The sequence below is a fragment of the Limanda limanda genome, chromosome 10 (genome assembly GCF_963576545.1).
Source record: "Limanda limanda chromosome 10, fLimLim1.1, whole genome shotgun sequence".
Taxonomy (NCBI): Eukaryota; Metazoa; Chordata; class Actinopteri; order Pleuronectiformes; family Pleuronectidae; genus Limanda; species Limanda limanda.
This window is the reverse complement of record NC_083645.1, coordinates 24,201,736-24,219,235: the sequence shown is the minus strand read 5'-3', so window position 1 is coordinate 24,219,235 and position 17,500 is coordinate 24,201,736. Positions and strand designations below refer to the sequence as shown.

Below are 17,500 nucleotides of genomic sequence, written 5' to 3'. Positions count from 1 at the left end.
ACCCAATTCAATAATAGATCCCCCCCCACCCCCCTCCACCCCCCTCCCCCCCCCCCATCCAACAAGCCCTCCCCAGCCCTTCCATTGTCAATCTTTTATTCAACGTTCAAGGGAGTCAGATCACAGCAGTCGACGTATCCCTCCATCGCAGACCTCCTCCATTCAGGTTCCTTCACCCAGATACTGTATGAACTCTGTCTGTATAAACACCGCTCTGATTATGTATGCGACCGAGGAGAATAATGCGTTTAACACCGGGGGTGAGACGGCGCCGGCTGTAAACACTGGAGATATGTGAAGGTCACGACTCGGCCCGGCCGCTCACATCGTTATGAAGCGATACACAAAAGGACACGATGGATATCAATAACATAACGAGGAACGGGAGAAAGAGTGTTGGAGCTGGATATGAACTTTATTACGCTGCTTTGTTGACTTTGTGTGTTTATGAATGAGCAGCGAAGGCTATGCGGTGCATCATAGGGACTTGTAATCAAATTAATTAAAATGTAATATTTGACTACATGTGATACAAAGGGTTCCTTTGTGCCCATGAGCCAATAACAAGGGTGTTTGACCCTCTTTTTTTTTTATCTCACAGATTATTTACTTTTGGGTTAAATCTCCATCCTTGCAGACCTGTTTTTTTTTCCAAGCAGCTCCAATAAAAACCCAACTGTTTCGACCTGCACAGCCGAGCCGGAGCCTGAGTTTGTCCCCCCCCTTCAGGACACGGTGGAGACCAAAAAATAACTAAAAAAGAGATTGAACAACTTGGTTTTGGCTCCAGAGAGACGATCATGTTCTGTGTCTGCTGAATGTACAAGAAGTCAAAGTCTTATAAAGGAATTCAGTAACTTAGAGTTGTGTGGGAGAGCTTACCTGCATTTCTGCAAAATAACGAATGCAAAAAATACTCTGACAATGAATAGAACACATATATATATATATACGTTTTTGATTTGCACTCACCTAAACTTTAGGCTTATTCATTTAGCTAATGATGCTGAATATATGCGTGGTTGAGGTGGTAGAGTTTCGTGTCAGCTTTCTCCCAAATTCATATTCTTACCTCCACTGAAAAGGTTTTAGTTTTTGTGATGGAACCATTTAAAACAGTTTCCTTAGTTAAATGTTCAGTGTCTTTTGAAAGCAGATTCATAAACGGGAGTAAAAAAAACACGACTATGAACAAAGAGCTCGTCATTACCTCGGAGGAAACCAGTCTGGATAAAAAACAGCTTCTTTTCACCAAATAAAAGCCAGAAGAATAAATTTGGCTGCTAATGAAAGGTATTTCATGTATATCACTAAAACTAAAATAATGTTTTAAGTCACTGTGCTTATGAGAAAGATACCATCAGCTAATACATTAAGACTAATCTGCGAATTGCCTGAAATTGCTCATTATGATGTTATTGAAAATTGGGCGGAGAAAAAGACATAAACATCATCACACTTGCAAAACTGCACATAATGTGATTATTGATTAAAAAATGTCCCGGTTTTAATTCACAGCAGCGAGCGGACTCCTTGTTAAGCTTCGGCTTCACGGCGGAGGCGGTCGGCTTCTCTCCTCCGCACGAATCAGAGCCGCTCCCCCTGTTTTCTTCCTCCTCATTATGTCCTCATGCTTGCTTAAAGATTATTAGCTGTGGTCATTTTATCGCTGCAATTATTGCGCGCCGCAATGCAAGAGTAACCAGATGAATTGTGAATGTGTTGTGAATCACTTTTCGCAGTTTTGCCCGGAACCAGCCCGCTAAACATGCAGAGTTTTCCCTCTCTTGTTTGAACTACTTCTGAAATGAGCCTTGCTCTTTGATTGCATCATGGAGCGCTGCTTTCATCAGATGCCTGGTAGATTGCAGAGCCAGACGAGGTACCGGGGCGAACGTTAAGGCCACAGCAATCGAGTGTATAATTAGACAGAGTTTGTGAATATTCAGGGTAGGGAACAATAATTGCCCTGCGCCGATGGAGAATTGTTTTTTTCCACGGATTTTAGGATTCACCGACGTGCACCAAAACACCCTCTGCTCCCGAGGATGAAACATAAAAGCAACAAGTGCACTTTCCTCCTTTTATCAAAGCAATATACCGTCATTGCAGTACAAAAAATTTAATAAGTTCTATTGCCAAAAGACGCTGTAAAATATTACGACATATTTGGGAGCGCGGATTCTCACGGCGAGCGTTTAGTGGCTCTTCAGATCCGGGCGAGGACACGGAGAGGAAGAGCAATAATGCAATCTGTCTGGATAAGCTGCTTATGTCATCTTCTGACACGGTAATTGTCACTGATACATGTAGATTAGAATGACACACAACACATGATCTGCTGAAGTTTGCGTTTCATTAGTTGACACAGGGTGAGTGTGGGGGGGGGAAGCAAAGTGACGTCTGCAGGATTTTTTTAAACGTCTCACTCTGAGGTGGTTTGGTAAAAGCTGTGGGATCACATTGTCAATTTGTGAGATTTACGAGTCAAAGCAGTCGGCCAACAAATAAACTGCATTTGAGATGAGCAGCAAATTATCGTTCTGATTATCAAGGATTCCGCTTGATTACTTATTAATCAATCAAATCATAGTTGTAGGAAAATGCCAGAGATTTTGTTTCGTTGATCTCATCTGAAACTCAAGATTTATTGGTCATTTTCGATTAAGTTGTGGTTATTTATTTATTCTTTGACAGGTTAGAAAAATAGTGAGAAATGTCCATAAAAAGTTTCCAGAGTCGACGATGAAGACTCAATTATATTTACAATACTAATAAATGGAAGACCCTGTGGGATTTATTTCAATATGGATGAATCTGTTGATTATAATTTCGAACAGAATGAAGTTTTTTGCTAGAAACCTCTAAACCCTCACAAAAATTCAACTTAAAGGTTTTTAAAAGTACCAGGTCATCACATCCTGAGAAGCTCAACAGAACAATTTAATAAAAACACTTAAATGGAAGATCAGTTTGTTGAATTAATCAATAGTGTCATGTAACAATAATGGTAAAGATCAGACCATATGGTAAACACATGTTTTAACCTTCGGTAAATACACACTCAGACATTTCTCCTATATTTCCAGTGAGCAGCCTCAGTGAGCAGCAGCAGGAGACGGGTTACAAAACACCTACACACAGGTCTGTGCCATAAGGAAAAAAAAACAGATTAAGTAAATTGGCTTTTCTAATTTTTCTCCCGCTGAACGTTATGAAATTAAAGCACCTCAGACTGGAGAGAAAGGATTGTGTTTTTTTTTACTGTAATTATCCTTTAAGCTAGTGAATGGCAGAAAACTATGTAATTCACTTTCCATGAGGATTTGAGTTCATATACTTACACCCCAATGCATTACACACAGAGTGTCTAACATGAATAAAACATACATTTTGACTGTTTTAACTCAAAATTAAATTAGAAGTAATCGTGTTTTACCAGGCGATACCTCTATTGCATATCATATTATTATTTTATAAAGGATTTAGCCAGAAATAACCTCAAATATAAAGTATTAACACACACATATAAAGCCATGCAGGTTTGTAGGGAGTTGGTTTGAGCTTTAAAAATAGAAATAGAAAACTCTATTCCCAACTGATGCTTCAGAGTTATATGCACCATTATGATTCTCCACTTCAGCCTCAGGATTCACATGTAAAATCCATACGGCTGAGAACGTGTCCCGAGCAGCACGAGTGTCTGAAGAGTCTCAGTTTCTCAGTAAACTGCTGCGACCTGCTGTTTGGCTGCAGCTCCTCTGACATGCACGCACGGTCCTTTTAACCAGTGGTAACCACCCTCCACCCCCTCCACCCTCACACCTCCAGTGGTCAGCGCTGTTCTGACCCGTGCAACCATAACTACATACATCTACGCTTCTTTCCCCAGGAGCTGCGAGCGAGGATTATCTCACAGTGAGGGCCACTGCGGGTCACATTTACATTTTATATGTTCTGCAGTTAGCCGACGCTCTCGACACTGTGACTAACAATGAGCAGCGGCAGCAGCGGCAGCAGTGAGCTTACACTTCTCCGCTGCCTACAATCAAATAATAAAATAAAGAAATACAAAAAGCAAAGGATTCCAGAGTCCAAGGCTCCCCTGATAAGAGATGGGACAGAAACGCGTGTGCCACAAGAATGATTCTGTATAATAGAAAAGGTGGAGAAATAAGCTCCTGGGAGAAAATGTGGAGAGGTTTCTGTTGTTCTCACAAATTCAAACTGTGTGTAACACTCTGAGGAGACTGAGCCACATATCAGTATATTTACATGACATATATAATATTCTTTATATCGGGAAAAATGTCTCTGGGAGCTTATATTCATTTTAGAAATATAAATAACCTCATTTAAAGTGTACGTACGTTGTCTCCTGAACAGACACAGACTTCTATATGAATGAGGGAATTGAACCAACAACCTTCTAGTTAGTGCCGACCTGATCAAAACAGAAGCTGCTCAGCCAGGTGAGCTAGTGATGGTTTATGTTTTTCCTGAATGTGCAGAGGTCACAGGTTCTTCATCTTCTCTCGCCCCTTTTCACACTTATCTCTACCTCATCAGATAAATGCCTGATGTCTGAAAACATATTTGAAATACACAATGTTTTCAATCTGGTCTGCTTGTTAACTAAAAAGCCGAACAGTTTTTTTGCTACTGAGGGAAGGTTGAGGTTCAAACTCTTATATTTATCGCAACACTTAACAAATATGTCACTAATCTGAGGATGATCAGTTATATTTTACTTCTCCTCACAATGCATAAGACAAATATTCACATATAAGCCTATCGAACAGTTTTCACAGAGTGTTTGTTGTTCACTTGTTCACCGACAGACTAATTCTCCCCCAGAAACCTTCGAGTCTCGAGCAGTGAAGTCCTTCAAACCGGCTGAATCACTGCAACTTGTTCAGAAGCTGCGGCTAAATTTAACAACAGACGACCAAAGAGCTCCAGGGAGAGAAGACGTATCTCAATCAGCGTTCCTATATAAACATTCTACCGTTGGCTCCTATAGATTAAGCAGCAGATGCGAATCCTCAACAAACACCAACATGGTTTCAAGGATGTTTGTGTCTTTTCTTAGTTTTTCTTTTGAGCCAAATCTGTTGCTGGGTAGGTGGATTTTTCCTGGATGCTGTGAGTGTGTGTGTGTGTTGTTGTGTGTGTGTGTGTGTGTAACTTTCGAGCACCTGAATGAGAATGGAGCAAGGCTTGCGACTGACGGTGAGTCATCATCGCCATGGTGTTAAGCCTCCTGTTCCCGGGGGAACAGGGTTACCGTCTCTACACCGCTGGGGATTTTTATTTTTACATTTGAAAAGCAAACCCAGGCCCAGCTCACAACAATCCTCCGCTCCCTCTCTCTTCTTCCCCTTCTCTTCCTCTTCCCTCTCTTCCTGCTCCACCATTGAGCTGAATCACAAACACAAACGCACAAAAACAGCTACACAAGACACTCTCTCACACACACACAAACATCGGCTGGTTTCACAGCACCACATCCTTATCTCTGTCCATGTGATGTTCAATATGCTTCAGATATCAAAACATGAACCTATGCAGATGAGATTAAAGGGACAATATCACAAACTCAATAAGAGCCAGTGATCTGTCATCTGTTGCCGAGCTCCACATTCACTGTCGCTGCAGTTTGGATTGTGGAGTTCAAAGTTCACACAATCAGGTGTCGAGGACGTTTCCTGAAACTTGAGCCTTTCCAATCTGCTTTAAAAAGCCAAATCTAAACAGGAGCTGATGAGAATATGAAAAATCAACCTGGTAATTTAACCTGAATACTTTTATTAACCTTATTTCTCAGAAAACCGAGCAACACGATCAATTACACTGTACATTACATCAAAAACAATATCTTTTGGTTTCATACTATTGAAGAGATAACCATGGGTCAAACTAAATGATATAGAATCATATCTGATTCTTTATTATGTTCAAATGTGTGAATCAATTAATCAAGAAAACAATTGGCGGCAGCCTTAAAGATGTAAAAATGCGATTTTGTCTAAATTTACTGAATTATTTTCCTTTTTCTTTAAAACATAAGTAAATGCCATACAATACTGTGAATGACTTTCTTAAAAATATAACCCTAACCCTGTTGCATCAATGTAGAACAATCACAAACATGGAAAAAACTATTATGACCATAAGAGATATCAGTTTTCTCACTGAAATAACAAGAAATGTTGGACTCGGCGGAAAAAAGCTTCACACATTCAATTCTGAGAGGTTTTAAAAGGAATGTGTGCGGTTGTATGTAATCAATCAGAGTAACTAAGTAAATATAACAGGTCGAGACAGAGTCGAGTTGAAAAACTCTATTGCATGAGACACTTGGACTCTGGAAGGACTGAACACAGACTGAGGTGTCTGAGGTTTCTGTAAAATCATAATGATTCTTTGTCAATTATAGCCACGGATGTAATAACATGGATTTAGTTTCGGAACATTTCAAGGAAAACGTGGAAGAAACAGCAGAGTTTTATATAAAATATAATAAATTCAGACAAGCATTGTCAGGGAAATGTGGCGATAAAGAGCTAACTCGCTTTTCCTCATGAGCTCAGTGGCTTCAGTCAAACTCGCTCCCTATTAACTATGTCCTGTACAACATCAATCAAATGCTGGGTGTCCGAATGTTAAATGTGAATATTACCATTACAGTGAGTGTACAATTTAAAGAAGGAGCAGTGAGGTAGTGATTTAAAACAACACCTGTAAAACGTGTCTGCTCATCTTAACGTAGGACACATGAGTCAGAGGCACAACTCCATATTATTAAAACTAATTACTGAGAGAGTTTGTGTGCTGTAAAATGGTTTAAATAAATATGTAATAAAAAGCAGTATGTGAAATAATTTAGATATTCTGCTCAGATTGAGAATATTTGGTTTGAACTAGAGCCGGACCGATGAAAACATGTCCATGATATCGATCCATATCCGTCTAATTGGCTCCAAATAGACGAGCGTTAAATTTCTTAAGTTATTTAAAAGTTAAGACTCTTAGATATAAACAGATAAGATGATTACAAGGTCTGTGATTGGCTCAAGTGCTGAGGAGTCTTACTGTATCTCTTTGGTCCGTCTTCCAGGCAGAAGGAGAGCGTGAGAGTCGCGTCCTCCTCAAAAAACTCGGTGGCGAAAGCGTCCCACCACAAACTGTCACTTTCCTGTCGGGGGGGAAACAGAATCAAAGGTCAGAGTCAAGGACAGAAACATAAAAAAACAAGTCATTATGTCTTTTAAAATACTGTTTTTGATAAAGAATAATTGGCTTCAGTTCCTCAGCATTTCTAAAATATGCACTGGGTAAAATCCTGTCCTTTAATTCCCCCCCCAGGCCTCAGGGAGAACCACAGGTTTGATATAAAACTCTTGACTTTCTTCTGTTATTTAATAACCCAGTGAATTTCCTTCATCCAGGTTGTTGCTCTTGTGCCATTTCATTTTTTTTTACATAAATTCAATATTGATCAACTGTGATAAGACGCAGATATTGTGGCCGCGCGGCTTTTGTCTGAGACAAGATAAAAAAAGAACATTGTTCTTTTTGTATATGAGTCAGCAGCACAGGGCAAGTATTCCCTTTATTGTAGATTGTTTTGTTTGTTTTTCATTTTTATTGAAATGAATCACGGTGTTTACAGTTGAGTTAAGAGCTTCAATGATCGACTGTAAAACAGTCAAAGGTTTAAGACGTTTAAAACAAATTATGACGGCGCCATAAAACGACAGCTCACAGCGGAGAGATACGAACAAAGGTCTTACAGCGACAAAAATAAATAACACACGTATGAAAACGAGTCTATAAATCAGGAGGAAAGAGTGAGCCGCTGGCCGCCGGCCTAAGAGCTTCGGCTGCAGGTCGATGTTGAGCCAGAGTCCGGTAACACCCGGCACTTCTCTTAAGCTCAGACTTTGGGGGGAGTCGTGCCCGAGGCTCCGACAAGTCTGAAACACAAGCTGAGGTCCTGCAGCTTTACAACCCACCGCTGCTCGAGTCTCTAACAGCCGGTGAGGACACGTACAGCATGTACAAGTACTGTTATCATCATAGAGTATGACAGTTAATGTTAATTAGTATTAGTTGTAGTAGTGCTATTATTGTTGTTATTGTCATTATTAGTATATTGCTATTTGTGTAGTAGTAATACTAGTAGGAGTTGAAGTGGTGGATGTAGTAGTAGTAGGAGTAGAATTAGTAGTAGTAGTAGTAACAGTACTAATCGTAGTTAAACCAGCGGTACTTGTAGTAATATTATTAATAGTAACAGTATCTAACATTTGTATTGCTACAGTCGGTTAGTGGTTTTAGCTAAAGTATAAAAGCTATGAGTAATAAAAGTAGTATTAGTTGCAGTTGTCAATATTATTATTGTGACAGTTGTAGTAGTAGTAGTAGTAGTAGTAGTAGTGATGTTGATGGTGGTAGTAGCAGCAGTAGTATTAGTAATAGTAGTAAAAGTATTCCCACACAATCAGATGTTTAGTAACAGCCACACAGTAGAAACACTTACAACTCAGTGAGGAAACCAATTCATGTAAATGTCTTTGACCTGAGATGATTCTCCTAATCCCCCCCCCTTCACCTCACTAATGCCCCTGATAATGTCACTGGGATGACCCCACTCCCCCTGTGCCCCCCCCCCCCAACGACGTTCAACTGACGCTAATTTCCTGTGACACGTTGTGACAGATCACCACGTTTCACTCGGCGCTGCGCTGAGGGACGGCGAGCGCTCCCCAGATGTTGACAATTAGCGTTGTCACCATCGAGCAGCGTCAAGCACAATGAGCAGCGGCCGGGCCCCCCCCCCCCAGGTCAACGTGTCCCCAACGCAACAGACGCAAAGAGGAACAGAGGAGGAACAGAGGAGGAGGCGTGGAGGAACCTGAACCTGAACCTCCATCCTGCTGCTCAATCAATACGGGATCAGGATTATGTGCGGTGATCTTTTGGCCGGTCACCAATCAGCTGAACTATGGACCACACACTGAGCTGAGGATTTCAGTTTTGATATTGTGATTAATTTTCGCCAAATCTAACATTTCTTATTTCAAAAGAATCACATTTTATGGAGGAAAATATCTCAAACAACGTTGTCACATCTGGTTTGTTCCTCAGATGATGCTGTGAACTGTTATAAATCACATTAATTCATCTTTCAATTAGAGCTGCAACATTTCAATCCTTCATTCAGACCACTGGGAGAAAGCTCTGTGATGATTAGCCAATTAATTGATCGTTCAATTATCGAAAACCGTTGCTAAACAATAACTCCGATGTCATTGCTCAAGGGAAAGTATAAAAACAAATAATATTTTCCAGCCTCTCAAACACACAATATGATTTATTTCTATATTGTTATCTGTTTTTAGGTGATTGCTCTTTTCCCATTTTACAGATCCAATGATTAATAGATTCACTGACAAATAATAATTAATATAGCAAATTGGTTCATTGCAAACACAACCTTGATTATCTCATTAATTAGGTATTTAATTATATTATCATAATTTCCCAGAACCCAAGTCGACATCTTGAACTTGCTTGTTGAGTCCAGACAAAAGAACAAATGTCATCTGTGTTTCTGTACAGTTAAAAAAAAAGAGAGCAGCAGCAGATCCTCACATTTAGAAGCTGGAAGCAGCAAATGTTGGATTAGATAATTGATTTTCAAAATAGCTGATTAAATAAAACTGAAGAGCTGAAAGTTGATTAAAGTTTTGTTAAACTTGAAGCAGCGGAGATGTTCTCTCAGTGTTTGCACAGTGTAGCTTCAATTTCTCTTAAAGAGAGTTGTCAACTTCGTGGAAATGAGCCAAAATCGCTAATAAGATCAGTTTCAACAAAATCTGAAGTTTCCCATAAAGAAGTGAATTTGTAATTAGAGCGCCCCCAAGAAAAGCGTCACTGTAAAATAAATGGTTGTATGAATACATACCAGGTTGTGTTTGTGTGTTTGTGGGAGCTGTATGGGAGTGAGTGTGTGTTTTACATGGAGCTGGTTCCAGTCGTGACCAGAATCATAAACAGACATCCAGCCAAAACCATCTCTGCCTGAACATTTTAATTTGAAACAGAAATATGACGTTTTAAACACACTCACCACTGACCAGCTGTGCACCGTGGAACTCAGCTGGTGGTCTGTGTGTGTGTGTGTACCCGTGTGTGTGTGTGTGTGTGTGTGTGTGTGTGTGTGTTTGTCTAACCGTGTGATACAGTGGGAACCAGCAGGTGTGAACAGCCGGCAGCACGTGTGTGGTGTCTGTTTCATGTGAGTACGTCTATTTCAGAGAGATGGAGAGGAGTGACACCCCGAGAGAGAGAGAGAGAGAGAGAGAGAGAGAGAGAGAGAGAGAGAGAGACGGACCCTGGTGCTGCTCAGCATTCAGATCGAGTTCAACACATAATCCAGGACCATTCAGGGGCGGGGACTCTGGGGATTGACAGTCAAGCGAAGGGTGAACTAGACACTCTCTGCCCACACTCACTCACACACACACACACACACACACACACACACACACACACACACACACACACACACACACGCACACACACACACACACACACACACACACACACACATGGCAGCTCTTAAAAATGTCAACGTGTTACCTGCTCTACACAGTCCATTTCTATACTAGAACTTTTAAGATACTTCACTTGCATATTTCCATTTTCATGATTATTTACACGTCCACCACACTAGTGTCGAGAGCTGCAATCAACAGAAAGCATCACCATCACACCTTCAAAATAAAAGCCCCAACAAACAGTAAATACATTTACAAATAATAAGATGAGCTACTGAAAACATCTAAAGTGAGAACAACAAATTATCGAAAAAAAGTAATAACTGTTTACATGGACAGATCCATCATTTACGAGACTCTGGGTTAAAACCATTATGTTGGAACCCTGTTGATCCGTAGAGCGTAGTATTATTATTTCCCTAAAACAATCCACAGCTGTAGAGATTAAATGGCCTCATGAGAACTGTGTACTTCTGTGTACAAGTATTCTGTGTGTGTACTTCCTGCACCACTCTCTGTGGAACCTACGAATATCGGATTCATCAGACTCTGGAAACACGGAATATCCACAGCCTCATCATTGCACTTAAACAACTTCACAGACAGAGTTTCACCTGAGTGACTGCTGAACTCTGCTGTTAGAAACTGTTTCAAGGATTTCATGAATAAACGTGATCTCCATTTTTTGACAAACTGCGTTGGATTTAGTGCTCGAGATAAATTGTTCAAGTGCTGTCGTCCTAAGGGCTCCGGTCGCTGTGTTTTATAGACTCTGGTATTCATTAAACTTCCTCTTTCTGTTTTAATGAAAAGTGTTTTACCTAAGCTCCCACTTCTTCTCTAAAATCCTCCTGTTAGTCACAGAAGTTACAGGAGAGGGTTAGTTAACCTCCTCATCATTTTCCTCCTCACACTCCGACTCCTATCCTGCTTCCTGTTGTGGTGACTCTGTCACACTCACTCTATCAGGTTCCAATTATTTGTCCCTGTGCTATTTTTCCCTCCTTGTTACCAAGCATTTTCTTTCAACTTTGTGATTAAAAAATAAATAAATATTTCTACTTTAACTCAATTTAGTGGATTTTTGGCATTTTACTGATATTTCACCACCGAATAAAATAAATAATAAAGAGCATGTATTTGACAAAGAGCAGAGCTGACAGCGGTGTGTCTATTGTCTTGTCTCTGCTCAGCCCAGCAGGGATCAACCATAGATTATATGGTTAAGTCGGTATCTCTGTTGAAAAACCTCCCACCCAAACAGAGGAATCTGAAAATAACAAGCACATGTGACGTGAACGGTGTTTAGCTCCAGCATCCATGACAGTTAAAACAAAAGGCTCTCGACGGCTTCGCTGCACTTCTCTCAAATCACTTCTTTTGTGAATTAACCGCAAACGTTATTTTGTGGTAATAAAGCTAAATGTTGCACAAAACTTTGCCATTACAATCAAGGGAAAGTTCCATTTATAGAAACTGACCATTAATCCTCCAAACTGGAGCTGGTGCAGCATTCGGGCAGCGTCTCGCCAAGTAGTGAAGCGCGGCTGGCTGAGCCACGGGCGGGCCGGGGTCTGGCCCGGATCTAAAGACAGAGGAGAAGTCGGACCGGAGCCAGACGGGCTGCAGGACGGCTAAAGCCCGGCCAGTGGACACCAGCCAGACGAATCCTCTGGCTGGAGCTGAACCCCCCACACCGAAGGCTCAGGGCTCGGTCCATGTTGTCTTCCATTTCAATCCCTCGACTACAGCAGCGAATGTTGGGAGCTTTGCTTTTATTCTGTCACTGGCAGAGGGTTGTAAGATTCTAAACGACACGTATTTGCTATGACTGCTCCATCCTCAAATATCCTGTCAGCCTTCCTTTGTTTTATCTCTGCCCGTCTCTGCCGCCGCAGCCGCCCTCTGACAGACAACGTCCTGCCTTCAATTACGCCGGCGGACTCTCTGACGAACCACGTGCCGTGACGGTGTCTGTTGTCAAATGCAACAAATCAGGCACAACTCCGAGGGACCCGGGGCGAACCGGCGCGGGCGCAGCCGCGAAGGCCGTCAGCCGATAAGGCTCTATTGATTCAAACGGATCGCGGCCCATCGGAGGGGGATTTATCAATGTGTCAATTGCTCACCAGCCAACCACAAATCACCAGCACCGGCCCGGCCCCGGGGATTTGCAGGAAATCCAGAGGATTGGAGGGACAGCATGGGGAGGATCCTCAGTAAATAGCAACAGAGCCGAGGGTTAAGTCCTGGCATATAGAAATGTCCATACAGGCAGACGACAGAAACACAAAGATACGTTTTACAGAGTATACAACACTGCTGTGCACTGTATGTACACACAAATATAATCAATTGCAACCACCTTTAATCACTGTTCAGAAACTGTTCGCATTCACAACACAACTGCAGCCACATAGAAAGAAGAGCTCACATCCCTCTAACACTCCATGAACCACTAATGTCTCGATGTATAACATGAGCTATTTTCCCAGAAACCTTTTTGTTAGTCTGTCTGCTTCCAGCCTCTTGTGGCAGAAAAGCCTCCAAGAGTGTAGGCGTGTCTGGGGCCTGACCTCGGAGAATTACCAGCGTCTGAAACCCCATTCAGCTCCTGAATAGCACGCAGCCCGGCTGACTGGTGGGCCGAGGAAGTTCTACTGTTGTCAAAGATTCAAACAGCTCCAGGTTATTGGGGGAGCAGAGCAACTTATTAGAAGGAGAGACACTCCGGATGTCTGGAAAGGAGCTTTTAGAAAGGTAGCGCTGGCTCGACTGTGCAGCGAAGGTTATTAGAAGGTTAATAAAGCCGTATTTTTTTTAGAAGAAAATCACATTTCACATGCAAAATCTGGGAAATGCAGAGTTTAAAGCAGCATCTTGACTCCAAGAAATTACTTTTATTTTCACAATTTTAAAGTCGGGCTCAATCTAAAAAGCCAAATAAGCCAAAATCATACTTGTTATAGTCTTTAATTATTATATTATTGATGAATCAGTAAAGTGATTCATTGAAAATTTGATCAACAGCTAATTTTATATTGGATAACAATTTTTATTTAAAATTCTGCTTTTATGATTGTAAATTGTAAATTTTCGGACGCTTGTTTGATCAAAACAAGACATTTTTTTAAGATGATGAATTGTGCTCTAGGAGATTAAAGGGCCCTCTTAAATTTGACTTAAACTTAACAATCACTTACTGACACGAACCATCAATAAATAAACATAAGGCTGGAGTCTGTGTCCCTCACATGACTGGAATAAAGTTGTCTGCTAGCAGTTGTCAGTCAGTTCATGTTGAGGAGTTTGTTTGGGGGGGGTTGGATGTATCGTTTGTATTTTTGCAGGATTACCTACCCTAGCTTTAATTAGAACAACTCAAACAGCCCTATACACTTTGTTATAAAAGACCACAATCTAAAACTGATGTTTTTTTGTTATGCATTCCATGCTAAATAAATAGCGAGATAGGGTGGTCCCTTATCCGAACCCCCCAGGTACTGTTTCTATTTAAGGCTCCTTAGGATGACAGAGTACAGCAGCCGCTCCTGTAGACTACACAGACAACACCTTTTTAATCATGTCCGATTCAGCGCACACTAATGTTTCATATCAGCGCAGGTTTATCCTCCTGGGCCCAAAGAGTTTTTTTGTATAATGCAAACGTAACATGTTCCTGTGTTTGGTGACCGCGGAGCCACCAGCCAAGCATTATGCAAATAAGGGGAAATGAATGCAGCCGGATAAAAAAAAGAAGCCACGTGCACGTTTACATGATATGAAGTTTCTCTGCGTAAAGGAAGTCAGGAGAGAAGTTCCCACATTAGATTTCACGTCTGCCAATTTGCTCAGGCAGCGTTCCCACTTTCTCTCCCCTTTGTTTCAGAGTCAGAAGTTGGAAGCAGCAAGAGAGCAGTGTTTGTGTTCCAGGAAAAGGTCAAAGGTCAAAGTGAACACACAGCGGCTGAGTGAGAAACATGCATGAGGAGCAGTGACTGCAGAGTGGGTGCAACCCTCCGTCCGCTGGCTCTCACCCAGCAGGTTGCAGGACTGATCCCACAACAGCAATTAAATCATTGTTGTGCTGAAGTGCTCTTGATCACGATCCACACAGACGAATGAGGCTCGCTGGGTTGCACCACTTAGAAAAGAAATTGAACTCCCATGCATTCTGGAAAAGTTTAATATATCTATGCAGTGTCAGTTCTTTAGGAATCTACAAAATGTAAGTTTGAGAATATTTTTAAGGCCTGAAGTTGAAAAACGTTCCAATATTTTACAAGAAAACATACATTTCCTAATAATATTCTCTATTTTCTGTGCTTGTTTTTTCCTAACTAGTTGATCAACTTGTGATCTAATCATATTCATCTGTGATCATGAGAGATTTTGTTCTTTTCTTTGTTTCATATGATAAAAATATTTGTGTTCAGGATTGTTAGTCAGTAAAAACCCTCTGAAGATGTCACCTTGGAATCTGGAAACTTTGAGCTCCGACAATTAATGTTTAAACAAATATCAAATGAAAACATGGCACAACTGCACATTGGTTAAATTGGCTTTTTCATCCTTTTTATCAATAAAAAGAAAAGAGATGTGAGATCTGAACAGGTTCAATAAAGTCCACAGCTACTTAAAAAGTGTCTCCGCTCGATGAACACAAACAGAGAAGAGTCAATATCAGCGTCAGATACACACGAATATGGCAGCGTGTTAAGTGACAACAAATATCAATGAGGAGGAAAATACTAAAAACAACAACAAAATGCATGAATGACAAAGCAGCAAAAACACAATCATTCCCTGCTCCCTTGAGAAATTACAATCAAAGGGAAACTGAGAAATTCGGACTCGGACACACTAACTCCGCTCTACCAACGCGCCCTGTATCCCCATCGCTGAGCTAATTAGACCAATAAACAATCAGCGCATGGCACACTTCCTCCCACAGCTTAACGAGGAGCTGGATCAATACCGGATTTCATCAAATCCACTGGTATAGTTCAGTTGGGCTGAACGTGCTCCGCTGGGGGGGGGGGGGGCACGCGTCCTCACCTGTGGGTCGTCACGGTGACGGATGGGACCGCGCTGGTCGAGGTGGGGAGAGTAATTAAGAACACAACCAAGGTTAGTGTTAATCTAAGTGCTGCATTAAATATTTAAATTAATGCTTCAGAGTATTATCAGAATATCCTAATTTGTTTCTTTGTAATTTTGCAAAGGTTTGAATATATTTAATACAAACTTTGGGGTGAATAAAATGTGGAATAAATTTATGATGAATAGAAGCAAAATTGACTAATTTAACTTTATTTCATCAACTGATTAGAGGTGATGAAGAAAGTATTATTACATTTAACTTTGAACTACTAAAATTACTTTTTTGACTCATCTTATGACCTTTTAATCGTTTTTTCCCCAATTGTGTTTTTAATTATAAATAATATTAGTAGGATTTAGGAAAATCTGAAAATTGGGAACCAAACTGACTGAAATAAATATGTTTTGTTAATAATTGGTGACTTTAACTGAAGATATAACTTAGCTATGATATATAATGTCAAAATTATGATTTATTATAGTTCTGCCTCATTGTATACAACCTTCCTTATTGTTGTATTCACTGACTCGAGAGTAAAATCTATTAATCATCTGCAGCTCAGTTCATATCTCAAGTGACAGTGGTGACTGTGATGTTCTCTGATCACTGTAACACATCTTCTCTGTAGTGGAAGAATGACGCAGCCATGAACTCAGAGTTTCCCATAATGCAACACTGGGAGCTGGTATGCCTTCAGTGCCTTGCTCAATGACAAGCCAGTGAGGCGGATTGCCTGAATACACGCAGGATGTATTTTTTTTGCAGAGAGCTTGCAGCTGACTAAAGCGTTGTTACTTCACAGCCGTGCCTGGAGGATACGATCACATATAAGCTGAAGAGGAGCACGACTGCTCAGCAGGAGTCTTCTGACTAAACTTACATTAAAAATAAATAAGTAAACAAAGGGAGTCTGGCACTGCTGCTGATGTTTTTCGGCTCTTCACTTTCCTACACGGTGAGAATAGTTGCAGTGAAGTTCGTCTCCCAGGAAGCTACATCACAGTGGAAACAGCTGATCAGTTAAAAATGATGAAACAGCCAGAAACCGGCTCAGAGCGGAGGCAGGGATCCTGGCGTAACGAGTGTGAAGTACAGTGTGCCTCCGCCGGCTGCACTGTATCCACTGCTCCACTTCTCTCTTCTGCACAATGATGAAATATTGTAAGCTATTTTCTGCTGCATGTAAGGAGTCACACAACTTTCTACACGCTAAGTGGAACCTGAAAGCCGAACTTCCTCCTCGGTTAAAATGCTCCTTTAAAAGGCTCCTTTACCCTCAATGGTTTGTTTTTACTCAAAATTGAAGCCGGCTTTGCCGTCGGTGAAGTATTTCATACAGACGTTCATGACACCAGGAGGTTTGGTGCAAAATGTTCCCCGAACTATAGAATCTAATGTCGTGAAATGGAATTCACGTCCGCTTCATGATAAATTCCAATAAATTTGGTGATACCAGAACTTTTCATCAAATCATCTTATATTTGGGTTTATCAACATAAACTCTATACAAAGATTGAAGATATAACATCTGCCAAAAACTGAAGCCAAATCATTTCAAACGCCCCCTGGTGGCTGGTTGCATTACAGGTCATAAACCCCAACCCCCTCCGTGTTAGCAGATGAAACATACATTCTTCCCAAAGATGGTCTTTGTTATTTTAAGCAGTTTCTTTCACACTGATGTTTGATCAAGTGTTTCTGGTAAGTTGGTTTTAATAAGTGATTTGATGCTTTAAAAATATCGTGATTGACAACTGAGATTGGTTTCATATTTTATACAGTGAAAGGAAGATTACACGCATCATGCTTCTTTGTAAACAGTCTGTGT

At 40.9% G+C, this 17,500-nt stretch overlaps 1 protein-coding gene across 4 annotated transcripts in view; it reads right to left on the bottom strand.

Moving 5' to 3' along the window:
• ldb2a (LIM domain binding 2a) overlaps positions 1–17,500 on the bottom strand; it is an 87,951-nt gene that overhangs the window by 60,581 nt on the left and 9,870 nt on the right. For all 4 annotated transcript variants that reach the window (XM_061079484.1, XM_061079485.1, XM_061079486.1 and 1 more), the window contains exon 2: positions 7,096–7,198. In XM_061079484.1, coding sequence (XP_060935467.1) covers positions 7,096–7,198 — 103 coding nt within the window. The remainder of the gene's footprint in view (positions 1–7,095; positions 7,199–17,500) is intronic.